Below are 18,072 nucleotides of genomic sequence, written 5' to 3' on the forward strand. Positions count from 1 at the left end.
GGCTTCATTTCCCTTATCCCCTCCCCTCTGCTTCCATGAATATGAAACTCTTAAGCACCCTGATACTCACTCCAGACCCACATTACCTATGTACATATCCCTCTAATCTGTAAATTTCCCTAGCTGTAATTTATCTTAATGTTTGTCTCCCCCTGTAGACCATAAGCTCCTTGTGAGCAGGGAGTGTTATCTTCCAACTCTACTATAACAGACTTTCTCAAACGCTTAATAAAATGCACGTAGTAATTGCTCAATAAATACCACTGAATGACATTTTGATCAGATGATAATGCTTTTCGTAAGAGATGGCTTTCTAGTCTACCGCTAAGGAAAAATGATGATGATGATGATGATGATGATGATGATAATACAATTTTAATAAGTGCTTACTCGGTGTCAAGCACTGTACCAAGCACTGGAGCGGATACAAGAAGAGGAAAACATCATTTGGTGAGATGTGCAGGGAGGAGGAGAGTCAAGAGGGAGGGTCAGGCAGAGCAAAGCTGGGGTGCGATCGGTCAGTCAGTCAGTCGGTCGTTTTTATTGAGCGCTTACTTGGGGCAGAGCACCGTACTAAGCTCATGGGAGAGTATAATACACGAATAAACAGACACATTCCCTGCCCACAGTGAGCTCACAGACTGGAGGGGACGACTAGACCGTCCAGAGTACGGTGGAAGTGAGCAGATAGGAAAGAGAGGACCAGCCGACAGAAAGCCTTGAAACCAATGACTGGGACCGTCGCGTCGACCAGCAGCAACAGGGAACCCCTGGAGATCTCTGGGAGGGTTCTCATGTGCTCCCATTCTCTACCTTGGGGGTTGGGGGAGAGGGCGGGGACTCCCTATCTTTCCCTGGCTTCACGGCCAGCCCGGAACAAAGAGAAACTGAACACCGGGAATGTCACCTGCTGCCCTTATTCCACAGAAGATTCCGCTGGGGGCCTGCTCGGGATTCCCTCGAGAAATCTTTCCACTTCCCCTTCCGGCCGTCCCCGCGTCAGCGTTTCTAACTTGGAACGTAACCCTGGGGGGCAGAGAGAAGTCGGGCCCGCGTGGGCCGGGCGAGGTTTCGGAGAGGAATTCCTCTAAGGAAAATCCTCCCTGGGGCCCGAGTCGGCGTGAGATCGGCCCACCCGGGGCGTGGTTCCCGAGCCCCGCTGCCCACGTGCGACTCTTGGCCCACCCAGGAACTCCCACGTGGGCTATCCAATATTGATGAACCAACAGCACTTCAGGTCTTCCCGCCCCTCTGCCACCCTGCCCCGCCTACACGACGGGGAAGTAGCTCGCAGGTGGGCTTAATCCAGGGCCAGTCAGGAGCTGCCCCTCTCTCCTGGAAAAAAAAAAAAAATCCTCGTACACGTGGGAAAATCTAGCACTCCTCACTTCTACCGGACTGGATTGTGACTAAAAGTGCTAAAATCCAATTCCCCTCCCACTTCTGGTATTTGTTAAGCACTTACTACACGCTGAGCGCCGGGACAGATACGGGACAACCAGACCGAATGCCGGCCCCGTCCCACACAAAGAGGTGCGGGACAGAGAGAGGGTACGTGACTTGCCTAAGGTCCCGGGGCAGGTCAGTGGCAGGCCACCTGGACCTCGGTCCTTCGCTCTTTCCATCAGATCACGCCGCTCCCCCGATCGTTAGCCAGCCAAGGGGAAAGAGGGCCGTCGAGACACGCGGGGATGTCGGGAAACCCTTTGCAGGCCGCCATACTGGTTCCCCGGGACAGGCACCGACGAAGCGTGAGGTTGAGGCGGGGAGGGGGCCCTGTCCCCCAACTCTCGGAACTCCGACCTCGTGCCCTGAAAGGGGAGGGGGTCAGCCAGCACCAATCAATAATGCCTGATAAATTCCCTCTTTGAAACCCGGCACATTCCTGAAACTCTCCACTGATTCCCAAGAATGCTTAGCTGCTTTCCACCCCCTCTAAGGTAGCTGCCAGGAATTCTTTTTCTTGGACCTCTGAAGAGTGAGATCTCTGGGTATAATTAAGAATCAAAGCCACCAAAGAGAAAGGGGAAATGAATTCAAGACAGCGACAGGTCTGGAGTGCTCCAAGAGTGGTTGTTATTTTGGTGTAATCTGTCAGAAAATCGTTTGCTGGGGGGCTGGGGGGGGGAGGGGTGTTTTTTTTGGCTTGAAACCTGTTTGACTCTCCTGGGCTCCTTTTCCAAGTGCAGAGATGGGACCGGTGGCCAGAAGCAGCGAAAACCCCTCCTTCCCACCGCGCTAGCGTGGCTCTTCCCCTCGCCCGGGCGGTCTTCTTGAGTCTTCTGGTTTCGGGGTCGTGAGGGGGACCTCCCCGGGCTTCAAAGACGGCGGAGCCCCGGGACGGGGAACCGAAGTCCTGGCCGGCCCATCTTTCCGTCTCCACCTGCGGGGCTCTGGGCAAGTCCCCCAGCCTGAGTCTCAGCTCCTCCATCTGGGAAGTGGCGGGGGGGGGGGGGGGGGGGGGGAACCGCTTCCCGCCCCGGCCCGGCCCCCATCCCCGAAAACAGCTGAAACGGATTTGGCGACTGTTGGAGTGAACGACGGAGGGTGAACTATCCAGCTCGGATTTTTCGAGAATTCCAAACCCTGCGGTTTGCCAGCTCGGAAATCTGCTCCACCTTCGGAGCGCTGACATCTTCGGATCACACCACGGGCCCCGTCGACGCTCCGGCTTTGGCCCGGGGCCGGCAGCTGCAGATCTATAGGAAAGACACCTGGACCCCGAGATGCTCTGTGCGTCCGCGGGTCGAGGCTCCTGCCTTCTCCGTGACCTTCCGGGCGGCTCAGCGCAGCTTTTCCGCTTCATTAATACCCCGGCAGCCTGTGCGCAGGAACGATTACCCCCATTTTCCGAGGCCGGGAACAGTCGATTAACTGTGTGCGCTTTCTGGCTTCCGCCCGACGGCTCCGCGCGGCCCCGACCGACACGCTTCTGCAAGGAGGTGTTAACCCCTCTCGCGGGCCACGGACCGTTCTCGCTGATGCCGCCGAGCGCTGCCGGGTGGGGTGGCACCCGCGGTCCTTTCCTGCCCGAGAAGGTGCCCGGCTGGGATGTGTCCAGCGTCCCGGTTCCGGATGCCCCTTCTGCCGGCGTCACGCACGCGGCCTACTTTTATTTCCCCGCTTCACAGACTGGGGATTGCCAACCCTTTCCGGGGGTCGGGGCGGGAGCTTCGACGGTAGGCTGGGAGGAATGACGGGCCGCCGGTTAAGGGCGGCGGATACGGCGCGCTCCGACCCGGGTTTCAAGATGGGTAGCTTAATGACGTCCCAGGGGACACCTGGCAGAGAACGGACGGACAAATCGAGAGGAGGGGGTCTCCTGGCCCCCTCCCTTGCCGTTACTCCAGCGCCAAGCACTTCCCCTCCCCTCCTCGTGCACGCGGGTGCCGAACCAGGCATCGGGAGCCGAGGCGGAGGAAGACTGGGCGGTTAAAATGAAAATACCCCACATAAAGCCGACTGCCAGTCGGTCGGTCGCGTTTCTTGAGCGCCCACTGTGTGCACGGCCCAAAGCGCTCGGGAGAGTACACCGTAACAGACACAGTGAGCTGACGCGCATCGCCCCCGATGAGCACGATGCCCGCGGTGAGCTGACAGTCTAGACCGGTTGCCAAATCAGTGCTGGATGGAGACGGGCCAGCCGAGGGGGCCGGGGTTCTAATCCCGGCTCCGCCACTTGTCCGCTGGGTGACCTGGGGCAAGTCACATAATTTCCCTGGGCCAACAGTTACCTCACCTGTAAAATGGCGAGTAAAAAGACCGTGAGCCCCCAGGCGGGACGCAGACTGGGTCCGACGGATCACCCCGTATCTACCCCAGCATTTAGCCAAGTGCCCGGCTCAGAGAAAGCGCTTAACAAACACCATTAAAATCAAACAGACAAATAAATGGGGCGCCCAGTTAGAGTTTGAATAAATGGCCATCCTAACTAGTCCAGGACCTCTTTGGAGAAAGAAAGCTCTTGAACTGGGGGCTGCCCCTCCTACATACGGCGCTCTGCAAACAGTCGTCGTGCCGTGAATACTGTGGGTGAATAAGAAGAAGAAGAAGAAGAAGAATGATGGCATCTGTTAAGCGCTTACTACGTGCAGAGCACTGTCCTAAGCGCTGCGGAGGATACAAGGTCATCGGGTCGTCCCACGTGGGGCTCACAAGTCTTAATCCCCATTTTACAGTTGAGGGAACTGAGGCACAGAGAAGTGAAGTGACCTGCCCCAAGTCACACAGCTGACAAGCGGCGGAGGCGGGATTCGAACCCGTCCCCGGCCCGTGCTCTTTCCACTGAGCCACGCTGCTTCTCTGAAGACTATCATCGGAGTCTCGGCACACAGTAAGCGCTTACCGACTACCGTAATTATTACAGTCAACATCATCATCATCATGGCGGTGGGGGGACTGGCATCTGTTAAGTGCTTAGTACGTACCGAATGTTATATTCCACGCCGGGACAGGCACAGGATAATCGGGTCAGATACAATCCCCGTCTCACACGGGGCCCGCCGTCCCCAGGGGGAGGAGGGAGAACTGGAATCGAATCCCCATTTTACAGGTGAGGAAATGAAGACACAGAGAAGCCAAGGGACTCGCTCGAGGTCACACAGTGGACCCGCTGACGCCCAGGCTTGGGCTCGTTCCACCGGGCCACGCCGCTTCCCGTTCTCAGAGTCTCCACACCCCTCGCCCTCCGCCACAACTCATCCAGGAAATGGGGACGGGGCCCAGTGGCGGGGCGGGAAGGAGAGGAGAGGAGTCGGCACGTCGCGGGGGTCTAGTCCAATTCCACCAATGGTCTGGCCGGTTACCGCCGTCCGGATTGAGGGAGGAAGGAACGCTGGGGGAGGAGGAGGCCCCCCGGGCCTGGAGTGGAGCATTTGGGAAGCCTAGGACATTCCACTCTCAGCCCCGGGGTACCTCTCCATGCGGGCCCCGGGGACCTCGGGCCTGGCTTTGGTTCCGCCGTGCCCCCCCCCGGGGCTGGATGCCGGTGGGAGGGGGCTCCGGCTCCTGTAACGGGATCCCCCTCGCTTTGAAAGGGGTGGAATTCAATCAGGAGGTCTGGAAGCGCGTCGCCTGATCGATTTCCAAGCTCCGCGAGCCGGGCGGGCCGGCCCTTTAAAGCCCGCTGGAAGATGAAGACCATGAAGGCTCCCCGTGGCCTGCGGAGCGCGAGCCAGGGCGACATTCCTTTCGGAAGACGGCGCGGCGCGGCTCCCAGCCTGCGGAGGGATGAAAGGAATCGGCTTTCCGCGCCTGTTACTTCCCTGGCCGGCTGGCTTCCCCGAGGAAGGGAGCTCCACGCTAAGATGCCTTTCCAAATGGCGTGGGGGGGGGGGGGAGGGGGGCGGAGAGGGAAGCAGGGCGGGGTGGGTCCCGTTCTGGGAGTGAGAAGCAAACAGCAGACGGCGATCCACGGGGAGGGTTCAAATTCAGAAATTCAGTCCCGTCAGAGGAAGGGGAGGAAGGGGATGGCGCCCATCATCTCTGGAGGGCTTCCCCCGCCGGAGACTCCTTTCTGGGTACGCTAATACCCCGGGGGGTGGGAGAGAGGGCCCCAGAGGGGTCTCAGAAACCAGTTTCCGGTGTGCTCCGGGGCAGCTGGCAACACGCGGGGTTTTGTGCCAAGTGGAAAGCGGGGGGCGGGGGGCCATTTGGCCCGTTTTTGTTCAAGTACATCTGGTCCTGACTCCAGTTCTCCTTTTGCTGCAGCTTGGGGGCAGTTTTGGCTTTCAGAAGCCCCAAGCTCTAGCTTGGATGTGGGGCTGAAGGGCTGGGGGAAGCCATCTGCTCCCCTCGACGGGCCAGGGCCGGATCCCCATGCCAACGGCTAAGGGATGACCTTGAGGACCACGGGCAGGGAACTTGGACCAGGTGGCGGAGTGAATCCTGACAGGAGACGGGTCATGGTGGGGATGGGCCGCAGGCACCCCTCCCCGGGTAGCCCCCAGATCTACAGACCTGGGCACCCGGCACGATCGAGCTCAGCGGGCACCCTCACCGGTGGTCTCGGAAGGGAGGGGAAGACAGCTCGGAGAGGGATTTAAAGGAGAAGGAGGTGGCGTCGCCTGCCAGATTAGTAGGAGCCTGCAGCGGGACCCGGAGCAGGCTGGGAAAACCTACAGACGTGGGAGTAGGAAATGGCTGGGGAAGCTTCTGCTCAATTGACTTTAAAAGAAAATCACCTTTGGGCTGAGAACAGACAGAGGAATTACGTGCAGAAAGAGAGCAACGGCTGAAAACAAGGGGCCGACCTAACGACTCTGGCAAACCTCCTGGCGATGGCTCTCGACTCCAGCCCGATCCAGAGCCTTTCAGCCAAACGTACGAGTTTCATTAGCTACCAGAACCTCGGAGTCGTTTTGGCTCCGCACGAGGAGAAAGCTGACGCTGGATGGAGAGAGAGTCTTCGTGTCTGAAAGCTGGAGAGCTCACAAAGATGCCTTCTTTTCCTTTAGAGCCGGGTCTGGTTTTGGGTTCCTGGGGTTCTCATGCCTCCCCGGCCCCCCGAGCCCCATCCCACGGGGCCCCTCGGAGCCTCCCGGAGGCCGCCGGAAATCTGGCCGGCGGCTACGGCCGGCTCTCCCCTCGCCCTGCCCTGCCCAAATCCCTTCTCGCACCTCCAGAGTTCACGCAGAAAGTTCCCCCTGTAGGCTCCCCTACCACGGAGCGCGCGCACACAGAAACACAGACACCCACCCACCCACCCCCCCCCCACGCACAGCGGGTCAGGCCGGGGAAGGAGAGGAAACTCCTCAGGTGCTAATCCCCGAAGAAATGCGATCTCGGCTCCGCAGCCTGTCAGTCGGCCGGCCGGTGCCGCCGCGACCCATCTTATCATACCACGCCGCGGGATCCTAACCCTGTTTAAGCTGCTCCGGAACCGCGTTCTTCTTCTCCAGGTGACACGGGAGAAAACGTGAGCCGATCCAGAGCCAGCTACCCCGTGGCCGTTAGCCTTCCAGTGCCGAGAGGCGTGTTCGAGAACCGACTCCACGGGCTCTCGTTCGAACCCCGATCCCAGAGAGGTGCTCCGGCTAAGGGAGTTCCGACGAGAGCCCACTGAATCTCCCCCGCCGAATCTCCCCAGCTCCCCCGTTCCACTGCTTCACCCTTTCTTTTATGGTATCGGTTAAACGCTTACTCCGTGTTCAAACGCTGTGCTGAGCGCCGGGGCGGGGTACAGGTTAATGAGGTCAGACGCAGCCCTTGTCCCAAACGGGTCTCGCGGTCCAAGTCGGGGGGAAAACCGACATTCGGTCTCCATTTTACAGTCGAGAAGACCGAGGCACGGAGAAGTTAAGTGACTTGCCCGAGGTCACGCAGCGGGCAATTGGCGGGGCCTGAATTAGAAACCAAGAGTCTCTGACTCCCAGGCCCGCGCTCTTTCTACCAGGCCACGCTGCTGCCCCTTCACCAATCCCAAGCCCTCCCGCACTCTCCCTAGCTAGCTCTCCTCCTCCCCTTCTCGTGTCCCCCAAGTCCTGTCCTCCCTCAAGGATTTCGTTTTCGCTCTCCACCCCTCCAGACACGGAGGAGCCCTTACGCTTGACATCAGTGAGACGCATATCCTCTTGCCTCATCATTTCCAGGCTTCCCAACTAGTCCATTAAATATTTATTAGTAGAGCTACGTGGGCACGCCAACCGCAGCACGGTCAAGTTCCCCAACACATGTGCTGGGATGCTGCCCTGCCTAAGCATCAATTCCAGGGAGATCAAGGGCACCTCGGTCCCCCCGGGTTTCCAGCTGCGGGATTTGGCCGTTGTTTTCGTCCCCCCCCTCCCCCCCCCGGCCTTTTGGGCGGCATTCTCCCGGGGTCACTCACAGGTCTCGCCAACATGACCCGAGAGCTCCCACCGAGTGGCCTGCCAGTCATTCCTAATAACGATCACGGTACTTCGTAAGTGCTTACTCCGTGCGGGGGGAACTGACATTTAATCCCCGTTTTACAGATGAGAAAAGCGAGGCACTGAGAAGCGAAGAGACTCACCTAAGTTCACACCGCTGGAAAGTGGCGGTGCCGGGATCAGGACTCGGTTCTACTGACTAGCAGGTCGGTGCTCTTTCCACTAGGCTACACAGCTGCCCGCCGTCATCGCCCTCCTCCTGCCCCCCTCCACCCCGTCATCATCATCATCGGCGTTCTCCCTCCTTACTCTTATCACCGACGTCATCGTCGGCGTCTTCCCCCTGACAATACCAAGTCTCCCCGCCTTGGGGGTGAGATCGCCATCCTCTAAGTCCGTCGGCTACATTCAGTGAGCACTTGGCATGCGGAGCTCTGTCCTAAGCGCTTGGGAGAGTACGATATAACAACGGACACATTCCCTTCCCACTACAAGCTTACAGTCTAGAGAGGGGGACAGACGACCTTAAGACGAATAGATAAAGTCAAAGGCAGAGCCGCCTCGCGGGTTGTCCGCTCTCCGGCGTGGGCTCGAAGGGAGCAGATCGAATCACCCAGGATCCGGAGCCCGTTTAGTTCTGAACGGCGGCCTCGGGGAGCTGCCACTCACTCTCCCTGGACGCCTTCCACCCAGCAGTGGCTTGTCCGTCAAGCTCCCCTGGAGCTCTACGCTCCCCCGGGTCCCCGTTCAGAAAATCGCCGGGCCGGGCGCGACGTTTCGAGCAGCCCTCCCGGCACCCGTGACGGCTGTCCTCAGCTCCACGGGGGCCTTGCCTAATTGACTGATCATCTGGGCTCCGTCAGGCGTCCCCAGGGAAGACAGGACGGAGAAGGGGAGCCGGCGCACGCAGCCGTCACTGACATTTGGCAGCCGGGTTCAAGTCCTCTGAGCTCCCTTGCTCACAAAAATAATTCGAGCTCCACCTTGGGGACAATTACTCTCCCCCTGTTCAAAGCCTTATTGAAGGCACAGCTCCTCCAAGAGGCTTTCCCTGACCAAGCCCTCTTCTCCCACTCCTTTTTGCCTCACCCTGACGTGCTCCCTTTATTCAACCTCCCTCCCAGCCCCACAGCACTTAGGTACATACCTGTAACTCATTTATTCACATCAATATCTCCCCTCTAGACCGCACGCTCGTTGCCACGCTGGTTGTGGGCAGGGAATGGGTCTATTCATTGTTATACTGGACTCTCCCGAGCGCTTAGTGCAGCGCTCGGCCCACAGTAAGTGCCCAACGAAGACCACGGAGTGTTCGACTGATCGTTTGGGCTTGGAAACGTAGGGCTAGGAAGGGCCTCTTATCCAAGCCCAAGTCTATCCACTCCTGCGGGTAGATGCCGGCCGTGTTCCGGCATCTATCACCTTAGGGAAGCAGTGTGGCCTAACGGCTACGGCCCGGGCCTGGGAGTCAGGAGGTTCTAAACCCGGCTCCGCCGCTCGTCCGCTGTGCGATTTTGGGCAAGTCGCTTCACTTCTCTGGTCCTCAGCTGTAAAATGGGGATTGCGACGGTGAGCACCACGTGGTGACAGGGACTGTGTCCAACCTTATTTGCTTGTATCCACCCAGCGCTCAGTACAGAGCCTGACACAAAGTAAGCGCCTAACAAATACCATAATTATTAGTATCATCATTATCGGAAAGGATAAGGGAAAGCTCGGTGGGTCCCATGGCTTCAATTAGCAGCATGGCCTAGTGGCTAGAACCTGAGCCTCTACTGCCCTAATAGCACTTACATACATATCTTTCAACTCTGTTGCTTCCCCCTACCTTTAATTTACGTTAATTTCTATCCCCCTGCTGGACCGCAAGCTTCTTGAGGACAGAAATCATGTCTAATTACTCTCTTGTACGCTTCCAAGCATTCTGTATAGGCTCTGGACGAGAGCGAGCGTTCAGTTACTACTATCGATTGATTACTTGGAACTCCGGAGTACGACGGGATGCTCTGCTAATTTTCCCCAAGTGGCAGACCGCTCGGCTTTTCCGGGCGCTGCTTCCCTACTTTGGGAGAAGAATCCCTGCAGAGCCACGGGAACCCCAGGAGGTCACGGGGCCAGTTCCAAGGCCCGGAGGGATTGGCTAAACGGTTCCTTCTGTTCGTCAAGCCTGAGCGGGGGCCGAGACCAGGGTTGGCCAGAGTACGGGGTTGCTCTCTTCAGGCCTCCTTTGGCTGTATGCTCGTTGCGGGGAGGGTACGTGTCTACCAACTCTGTTCTATCGTACTCTCCCAAGCACTTAGTCCAGTGCTCTGCACATGGTAAGTACTCAATAAATGCAATTGATTGATTTGGCCTTGTGCTAAAGGCCTGCGATGGGTTTCTCCCGTGACTGAGCTGTGGGGAGAAGTCACTGGCCATATTTAGGAAACAGAGACGATCCACGCCAGGATAGGCCTCTAATGTGCACCTTCGAGTCTCCCCCTGCCCTGTTGCCATCCATTCGTCCCCAGTCTCACGGTTCTTTCTAACTCACCACCTTCCCTCTGCATCTCTCAACCGTTGCCCTTTTGGGCACCTTTCCCTCCATTTCCTTTTCCTACATCCGTGCGCGTGCCCGTACTTGTGCCCATTCTGCCCATCGGCATGAGCCTGCGTTTTCTTTCCCTAGTCCTCTCCTTAGATCCTGGCATCCCCGGAGCCCCAGCGGGGTAGGGAGAGGAAGCGGAAAGGAGAGGGGGTGGAGACGACAGCTGAAATGTCGGCAAACTGCGAGGGGATTCCGCAGCCCAGAACGGGCGAAGTGTGCAGAGTCTGGGAACTCGGCAGCCTCCCTGGGGGCCCCTGAATTCTTCAGACTCCGAGTCCCCAGGGCACCTCCGGCCCTGGGGAATTCTCAGACCCTAGTCCTCGTGGCTGTGCTTGATTCCCTCCCTCAAACTGCCGCTCACCAAACTACAGAACCGAGAGCCCGGAAGGCCTGAACTGAACGTCGTCTCCATCGTTCCACAGCCTGGGAGCCCTGAATGGAGAACTGTGAGTCTCCTTTTCTGGGTGGAGTCCGCAGCCTCCGGCATGAAATCGATTCTTTGAATAATTCAGGGCACCTAGTTGAGATGATAAACCAGGGGGTTGAGAGCTTGCGCTTTCTCTGTCGTCGGCATTCAGTACAGTGCCCGGCACGTACTTAGAAGCGCTTAACCAATACCGTTATATTGTTATCGCCGGTGCTTTCCTTCGGAAAGCCTCTTGACCACTGAGGATTGCCCGATCTTGGGGTGCGGATCGGAAGGATAACACCCACTAAGCGCGGACACTGAGGCAGCCAGTAACAACCAGCCGCATCCAGATATATGTGAAGTGTGGTCAGAGGGAGGATTCGTTGAACATCCTGCCCGTCCCCGAGATCCGGGCAGGGGCTCCGGCAGGCAGTGGCCCCAGTTGGACTCGGTGAGCCACAGAAATCAATCAATCGATGGTATTTATCGAGCGCTTCTGTAAGCAGAACTCTGCACTGAGTGCTTGGGAAAGTACAGCACAATGGAGTTGGTGGGCACCATCTCTGCTCTCGAGGATCTTTACAGTCAAATGGGGGAGACAGATATTAAAATATCGGGGGTGGGTATCAACGGGCTTAAGGAGTACAGGCCCGAATGTATGTGTGATGCAGAAGAGAGAGTAAATAGGGTGGGGAAATGAGGATTTAGTTAGGGAAGGCCCATTGGAAGAGATTTCATTTTAGCAGGGCTTTGAAGACGCAGGAACGGTGGTCCGTCGGATTTCGGTTTGCTTGTTCTTTATGGCATTTGTTAAGCGCTCACTCTGTAACGATCACTGTTCTAAGCACTGGGACAGATGCAAGTTAATTAGGCCAGATACAGTCCCTGTTCCACATGGGACTCACAGTCTACGTAGGAGGTAGAACGGGCATTGAATCCCCATTTTACAGTTGAGGAAACTGAGGCACAGAGAAGCTGCGACATCCCCCGGTCACACAGCAAGCAATTGGTAGAGCCGAGATTAGAACCCAGGTCCTCTGATTACCAGTCCCTTGCTCTCTCCGCTGGGCCATGCTGCCTCACTTCCTTGAAACAGACCGGAAGCTCCCCTCTAGACACTAAGCTGCTCTCTAGACTGTAAACTCCTGAGGGCAGGGAATGTGTCTACCAACTTCAGTGCATTGTACTCTTCCCAGAGCTTAGTACAGTGTCCTGCACATAGTAAGCGCTCAGAAAATACCATTGATTGTTTGACTGAGGAAGAAGCGGACCTGGTGGTTCTTGACCACCAATCACTTCTGGGTAGTTCCGAGTGTCTTGGCCGAGTGGGAAACAATGTGCTCGCTTGCTGTGGCTGTGACCTTGTGAAAGTCACTTAACTTCACCCTGCCTCAGTTTCCTCCTCTGTAAAATTGGGATTCTATATCTGTTCTCCCTCTTGTTCAGACCACGATCCCTGCGCATCTGACGTGAGTACAGAGCCTGGTTCAGAGTCATTGCTTTACCAATTCCACAATTATTATTACGAGAGATACCGGCTGGATTGACACAAGGGATTTAAGGGCTGCAGTTCACAGCCTCAGACTTCCTGCAAGAATAGATCTAGGATTCTACACTCCTGGAGATTTAATCTGACCTTGCGGGCAATCCAAACCAGGGAAGGTGGGCCAGAAGGTGGGCCAAAGGAGGAGACGAGGGGGTCAATTCCAAATGAAACAAAATGAAATCAGTCACAGGGTCGCAGTTCCCAGTTTCGGATCCAGGGAGCCGAGGAGCAGGCGGTTGATTGTGCGAGGTTTCCGTCACCGTATTTAATCTCCGTCAACCGGCAAAGAACACACCTGCCTAACGGCCTTGCTTGCCAAGGGAGGATTTTGAAAGGAAAGTCCATCGGGATGGCCGGAGGGGCATTTACGGAGGAGCCCCTGAGATTGGGAACTCAGCTAAATGGAGCTCGTATACAGGGACCCCCGCAAAGCCTTACAGTCCCAGATTCACAGGACAGTTAATCTGGCTCTGCATCCGGCGGGTGGGGAGATACACCAGAAAGCTCCCATCCTCTGAAAGCACAGATTCTCCCAAGTGCTCAGTAAGTACTGTGTTCTGCACCCAGTAAGTGCTCAGTAAATACCACTGATTGATTAACTGGTCCTGGCCCACATGACTAAGGTGTCAAAGAAACCGGGCGATGGATTGATAAAAATCAAACTGGAGACCTGATTGAAAATCTGACATGCAGCATGCCCCTTTTGGCCTGGAGCTTATATGAATCTGAGTTTATGGAAGATGTTAAATGAGTGATTCCGGGGTTCTCTCGGCCCAGGGATGGGGTACCGGCAAAAAGCGGTGAGGTGGGAGGAAGGAGAAGGCGGGGGGGGGGGGGGGGTGATTCTGTCAGCTTGCGTAGAATCCTTGGGGGCGAATTGGTGTTTGATCTCTACCTGCAAGATTCTCGGGCCAGAATGTCACACAGGGCGAGGTAAGAGGTAAGGGGTGCCTTCCCCTATGAAAACCAAACGAAAACCAGGCAGGGGGTTGAACTAAATGACTTCAGAGTGGAAGAGAAGCAGGGAGATACCCTCATCATCATCATCATCAAAAATGGCATTTACTGGGCACCTACTGTTAGGACTGTACTGAACGCTTGGGGAGATACAACAGAAGCAAGACTGAAGCGAAAAGCAAGAAGCAACCTCCGCAACTCATATCTATCCCAGCCGTTAGAACAGTGTCTGACACTTAAACACCAAAGTGTAAGCGTTTAACAAACACCACTCACGCACACAAAGAGACTGAAGCTTATCGTCCTCCAGGCTAGTGGGGTGGATAGACAGAAATTCTCAACAAATAGTGGAATCAGGAGGAAGAACAGCGTAGAAGTCAGTACAGATCTCTCAGGATGAGATAATTGAATAAATAACTGAAATACAAATAAAAATATACCTACATAAGTGAGTGCTGAAGATGGGAATAAAACACGTAAGCGTTGAGGGTGGTGTGGGGTTGAACTCAAGGAATCTATTCTACCTTCAGAGAACACAATTTGCTTGTAACCACCCCAGGGTTTAGTACAGCGCCTGGCACAAAGGAAGCGATTAACAAATACCATTATTATTATTATCATACTGTCTGCTTCAATTTTCCAGACCCCCGGACTTTCTCCAAGGGGACTAGCAGAATGGTGCCTCCCCACCTTCCCTGGAAAAACGGTTTTCCCATCCTGGTTTCCCAAGCTCACAGGACCCTTTCCAAACCTGGGAGTGGGGCAGGCGACAGACAAGGCTTTATTAGTCTTTCCCAAGAGGGAAGAAGGTACAGTAGGAGTCTAGACTCTCCTTTCCTCCTCTTTCCCGCGATGGCATCCACACTTCTCCAAGTCAAGATGACGTTCACGATTGTGCTGGGTGGGTTCAATGACCTCGTTTCGGGACCCTCCGTAGGGAATCCCAGCCATAATCCCAAGCTCGTTCCGCTCGGCTCCCGGGCTGCTTGAGCAGGCAGCCTGCTAATGTCAGAATTTTGCTCCAGTTCAGAATCACATGTTAAATAATGTTGTAAATGAGAGCAGGCCCCTGAGAGCCAAAATACACAGCACCGGACAATTTAATTTGATTTAAGGAAAACGAGGCAGGCGTCTGAGAACTGAAATGACTAAACCGTAATTAAACCGGCAGCTACAATTAACCTGCGCTGCAATCCAGTTAGCCCATTCTACTTTATGGACTCTATTTACTAATAGACCTGACAACATAATTAGTACTGTAAATTTTATACAGCCTGTAACTCCAGTGAGTGATGAATTTTGAGTACAGGAGACAGGCTACAAGGATGTAGATCAATTTCCATTTTCAGTAAAAATGAATTAACCTTACTCAATTAGTGTAGCTGACAAATTAGGTGGGAAAGATTGAAATCTTTCTAAGTCTTCTTGGAGAAGGGGACAGGAGTAGGATTTGTGCCATGTCTTCAGAAAGTCCTCTCTCCCTGAGCTCCCTGAAATGATTCTCTCTTCCATCAGTCTCCAGGAAATTCAGCTATTTGGGGCGGAGGCCCCGTGAGTCAGAGCAGCGGATGTGCAAAGTTTAGTTCTAATAATTCCAGGTTAAAGAGAGAAAACTCGGTTATCCGCACCATGATTAATTTCTCTCTACCTCAGCACTCAGGGCAGTGCTGAAACATAGTAAGCGCTTAGCAGATTCAGTAAGAATAATGAGAACAGTATGTTCAGAGTGATCTCAGTCCTGGATGTTGTAACTAATTGGGCAAGATAAGCCACATTTCTTATGTCCTTCCAACAGATTATTAGAGACAAGGGATTTCGGCACCAGGGAAACCCTCTACAGATCCCAACCCGATTTGCTTGTATCCACCAGCGCTTAACAAATACCATAATTATCCTTATTCTTCTTAGTATTATTAAATCCAAAGATCTTCGCTGGCAAAACTAAACTGGCTACTGCCGTCAAATTCTACTACTAAGGGCGTCAACTGTTCTACGATGCACTTACGGAAAAGGAAGTAAAAAAAAGTAAATAAGTCTGAAAAAGCTATCGCCTCCTGTGAGAAGCCGTCAGAATGGGGCCGCACTGTTGGCATGAAACCACAGGCCGAGGCGAAGGTCCGCAGAGCCGTAGTGCTGTCTAACCTTCTCTAGGTTTGGGAGGGCTGGACCCACCGAAGATGCCATCCAACATTTTGAGCAGTCCTGACGACGTCGCCTCCCTGCCCTCCTCTATGTTACGTGGCGAGACAGGATCACAGAGAACAAGGACCTGGAATTTAGCTAGTCAAAAGCACCTCGGCTAGACTTGCATCAGCACGCTTGGCTGGTTGGGACACGGGACAAGAGTGGGAGAACTGCAGGAGAATCGAGCACCTGCTAACTGAGCGCAGAGGACTGTACTAATCACTAGTTCCCCTCTAGACCGTGAGCTCGTTATGGGGGGGAACGGGTCTCCTAATTCTGCCGTATTGTATTCTCCCAAGCACTTCCTACGGTGCTCTGAACATAGTAAGCGCTCAATAAATACATTGCTGGATTAATCACGGTACAATTACAATTGATTAATTGTATCATATCTACTTGCACCTCTGATCCCATCCTTCACACCTCTGAAAACACTGAAAACTACTCTCCTTCCCCCTTTTAATGTCTGTCTTCCTCTCTAGACTGTAAGTTCAATGTGGGCAGGGATTGTGTCTACCAACTCGGTTATACTGTACTCTCCTAAGTGCTTAGTACAGTGCTCTGTACGCAGTAAGCGCTCAATAAAAATGATGGATTGGTTGATTCCTGCCCCGACTGCCATCTCCCACGGCACCTTCCCCCCTGCTTTCAAACACAGCCACGTGTCTCCCGTCTCAGAAGATCCTCCTTCTGCCCCACCACACCATCCAGCTACCTCCTCATCTCCCTTTTACCACTCCTGTCCTAGAAAAAACTATTTACAACCCACTGTCTCCAGTTCCCCTCCTCTAACTCCTGCCTAGACCATCTAAAATCCAGTTCTCACCCCCAACACCCAAACAAAACCGTTCTCTCCAAGGTCACCATCTAACAACCACTCTTCCGCCCTAATCGTCCTTGACTTCTCTGAAGCGTTTGACGCTATAGACCACCTCCGTCCCCTGGAAACGGTAAACCTGGTTCCTCTGACAATGTGCTCTCCTGATTCTCCTCTCTGACCTCTCCTTCTCGGTCTCGTCCCCGTCCCCCTCCGCTGCCTCAAGCAAGAAGAGTGGTTGACGCATAGTAAAGTGCTTAACAAATTCCATAATTATTATTACTATCCGCTGTTAAGGCTTCAACTGCCACCTCTACGCAGATGACTCCCAAACCTAACCCACCACCCCTGACTTCTCTCCTTCTCTGCAGTTTTGCATCTCCTGCCTCCAGGACATCACTAGGTGGATGGAGCCAACTCCAGCTCAACGTGCCCCAGCATGAAATCTTCCCTCCATCTAACTTTCCCATCACAGTCGACATCACCACCGACCTCTTAATCTTCCGAACCGTGCACCCAAACTCTCCCCTTCTCCTGTATTTATCTTCCCAGTCTCACGCGCTCCATAACCTTGGCATTATCTTCAACTCGTCTCTCTCATTAAACCCACATATTTAACCTGTCACCAAGGCCTGTCGGTTCTACCTTTGCAGTGGAGCTAAAATCTGCCCTTTCCTCTCCATCCAAACCGCTACTCCACTGAACCAAGCACTCATCCTTGACCACTGCTCTCATCATCGGCGACATTTCGCCGTTCGCCCTTATTGAGTGATTGCTATATGCAGAACACTGTACTGAACACTTTGGGAGAGAACAGAGCGACAGAGTCGGTAGACACGGTAGGGTTGCCGAAGCCCGGGGCTGGGACGGTCACTTACAGGAGCCGTGTCCCACTGCAAACAGATCCTTGTACTTCGGGTTCCTAGAGAGAAAAGACACGGACCGTTTAGAGAGAACCGGGCCCAGCAGTGGGGTGCAAACGCGGGCCCTCCCCGGCCTGAGGAATCCCACTCGGACTCCTGACGTAGCCCTGGGGTTGCTGGGCGTTTTAGCGAAAGCCGACGAGGGCCTGCTGCGGGGTATCCAGTTGGTTTCCCATTGGGTGGGAGCCTGGGGGCCTGAACAAGAAGCTTGGCGGGGGGGCTCCAACTGGCACTGCCCAGAAAATGGGTGGCACAGGCGGGGCTCCCAGAGCACGGGGTGGAGATCCAGCCAGCACAATCGATCCATCGATCTTATTTATAGAGGGCTTACTTTGCGCGCGGCACTATAATAAATGTGCGGGAGGGCACGAGAGAGAAGCGGCACGACCCAGTGGATAGACCACGGGCCTGGGAGTCGGAAGGTCATGGGTTCTAATCCTGGCTCGGCCACTTGTCTGTTGTCTGTCGGGCGAGTCCCTTCGCTTCTCTGGGCCTCAGTTCCCTTATCTGTAAAATGGGGATGAAGACCGTGAGAACCTACGTGGGGCAGGGACTGTGTCCGACTCGCCTATCTTATATTTACCCCAGCGCTTAGAACTGTGACTGGCACATAGTAAGCGCTTAACAAATACCATTATTCTTATTATCATTGTTATTATGATGTAGACAGGATCCCTGCCCTCAAGGATGCAAATCTCCTGGAGGTTTCAGGTGTAGAGAGGCCGCTTCGCTGTGGCCAAAATGGAAACTGTGTGCAGCTACAAGTGGCTGCTCAACTCCTGAGAAGCAGCATGGCGTGGCG

General features: G+C 54.8%; 1 protein-coding gene across 1 annotated transcript in view; it reads right to left on the reverse strand.

Moving 5' to 3' along the window:
* Positions 1-18,072, reverse strand: part of DNAI1 (dynein axonemal intermediate chain 1) — a 187,565-nt gene that overhangs the window by 117,755 nt on the left and 51,738 nt on the right. The window contains exon 12 of the mRNA XM_029060226.2: positions 17,226-17,269. Coding sequence (XP_028916059.1) covers positions 17,226-17,269 — 44 coding nt within the window. The remainder of the gene's footprint in view (positions 1-17,225; positions 17,270-18,072) is intronic.

Source organism: Ornithorhynchus anatinus, chromosome 3 (genome assembly GCF_004115215.2).
Source record: "Ornithorhynchus anatinus isolate Pmale09 chromosome 3, mOrnAna1.pri.v4, whole genome shotgun sequence".
In the NCBI taxonomy this organism is placed as follows: domain Eukaryota; kingdom Metazoa; phylum Chordata; class Mammalia; order Monotremata; family Ornithorhynchidae; genus Ornithorhynchus; species Ornithorhynchus anatinus.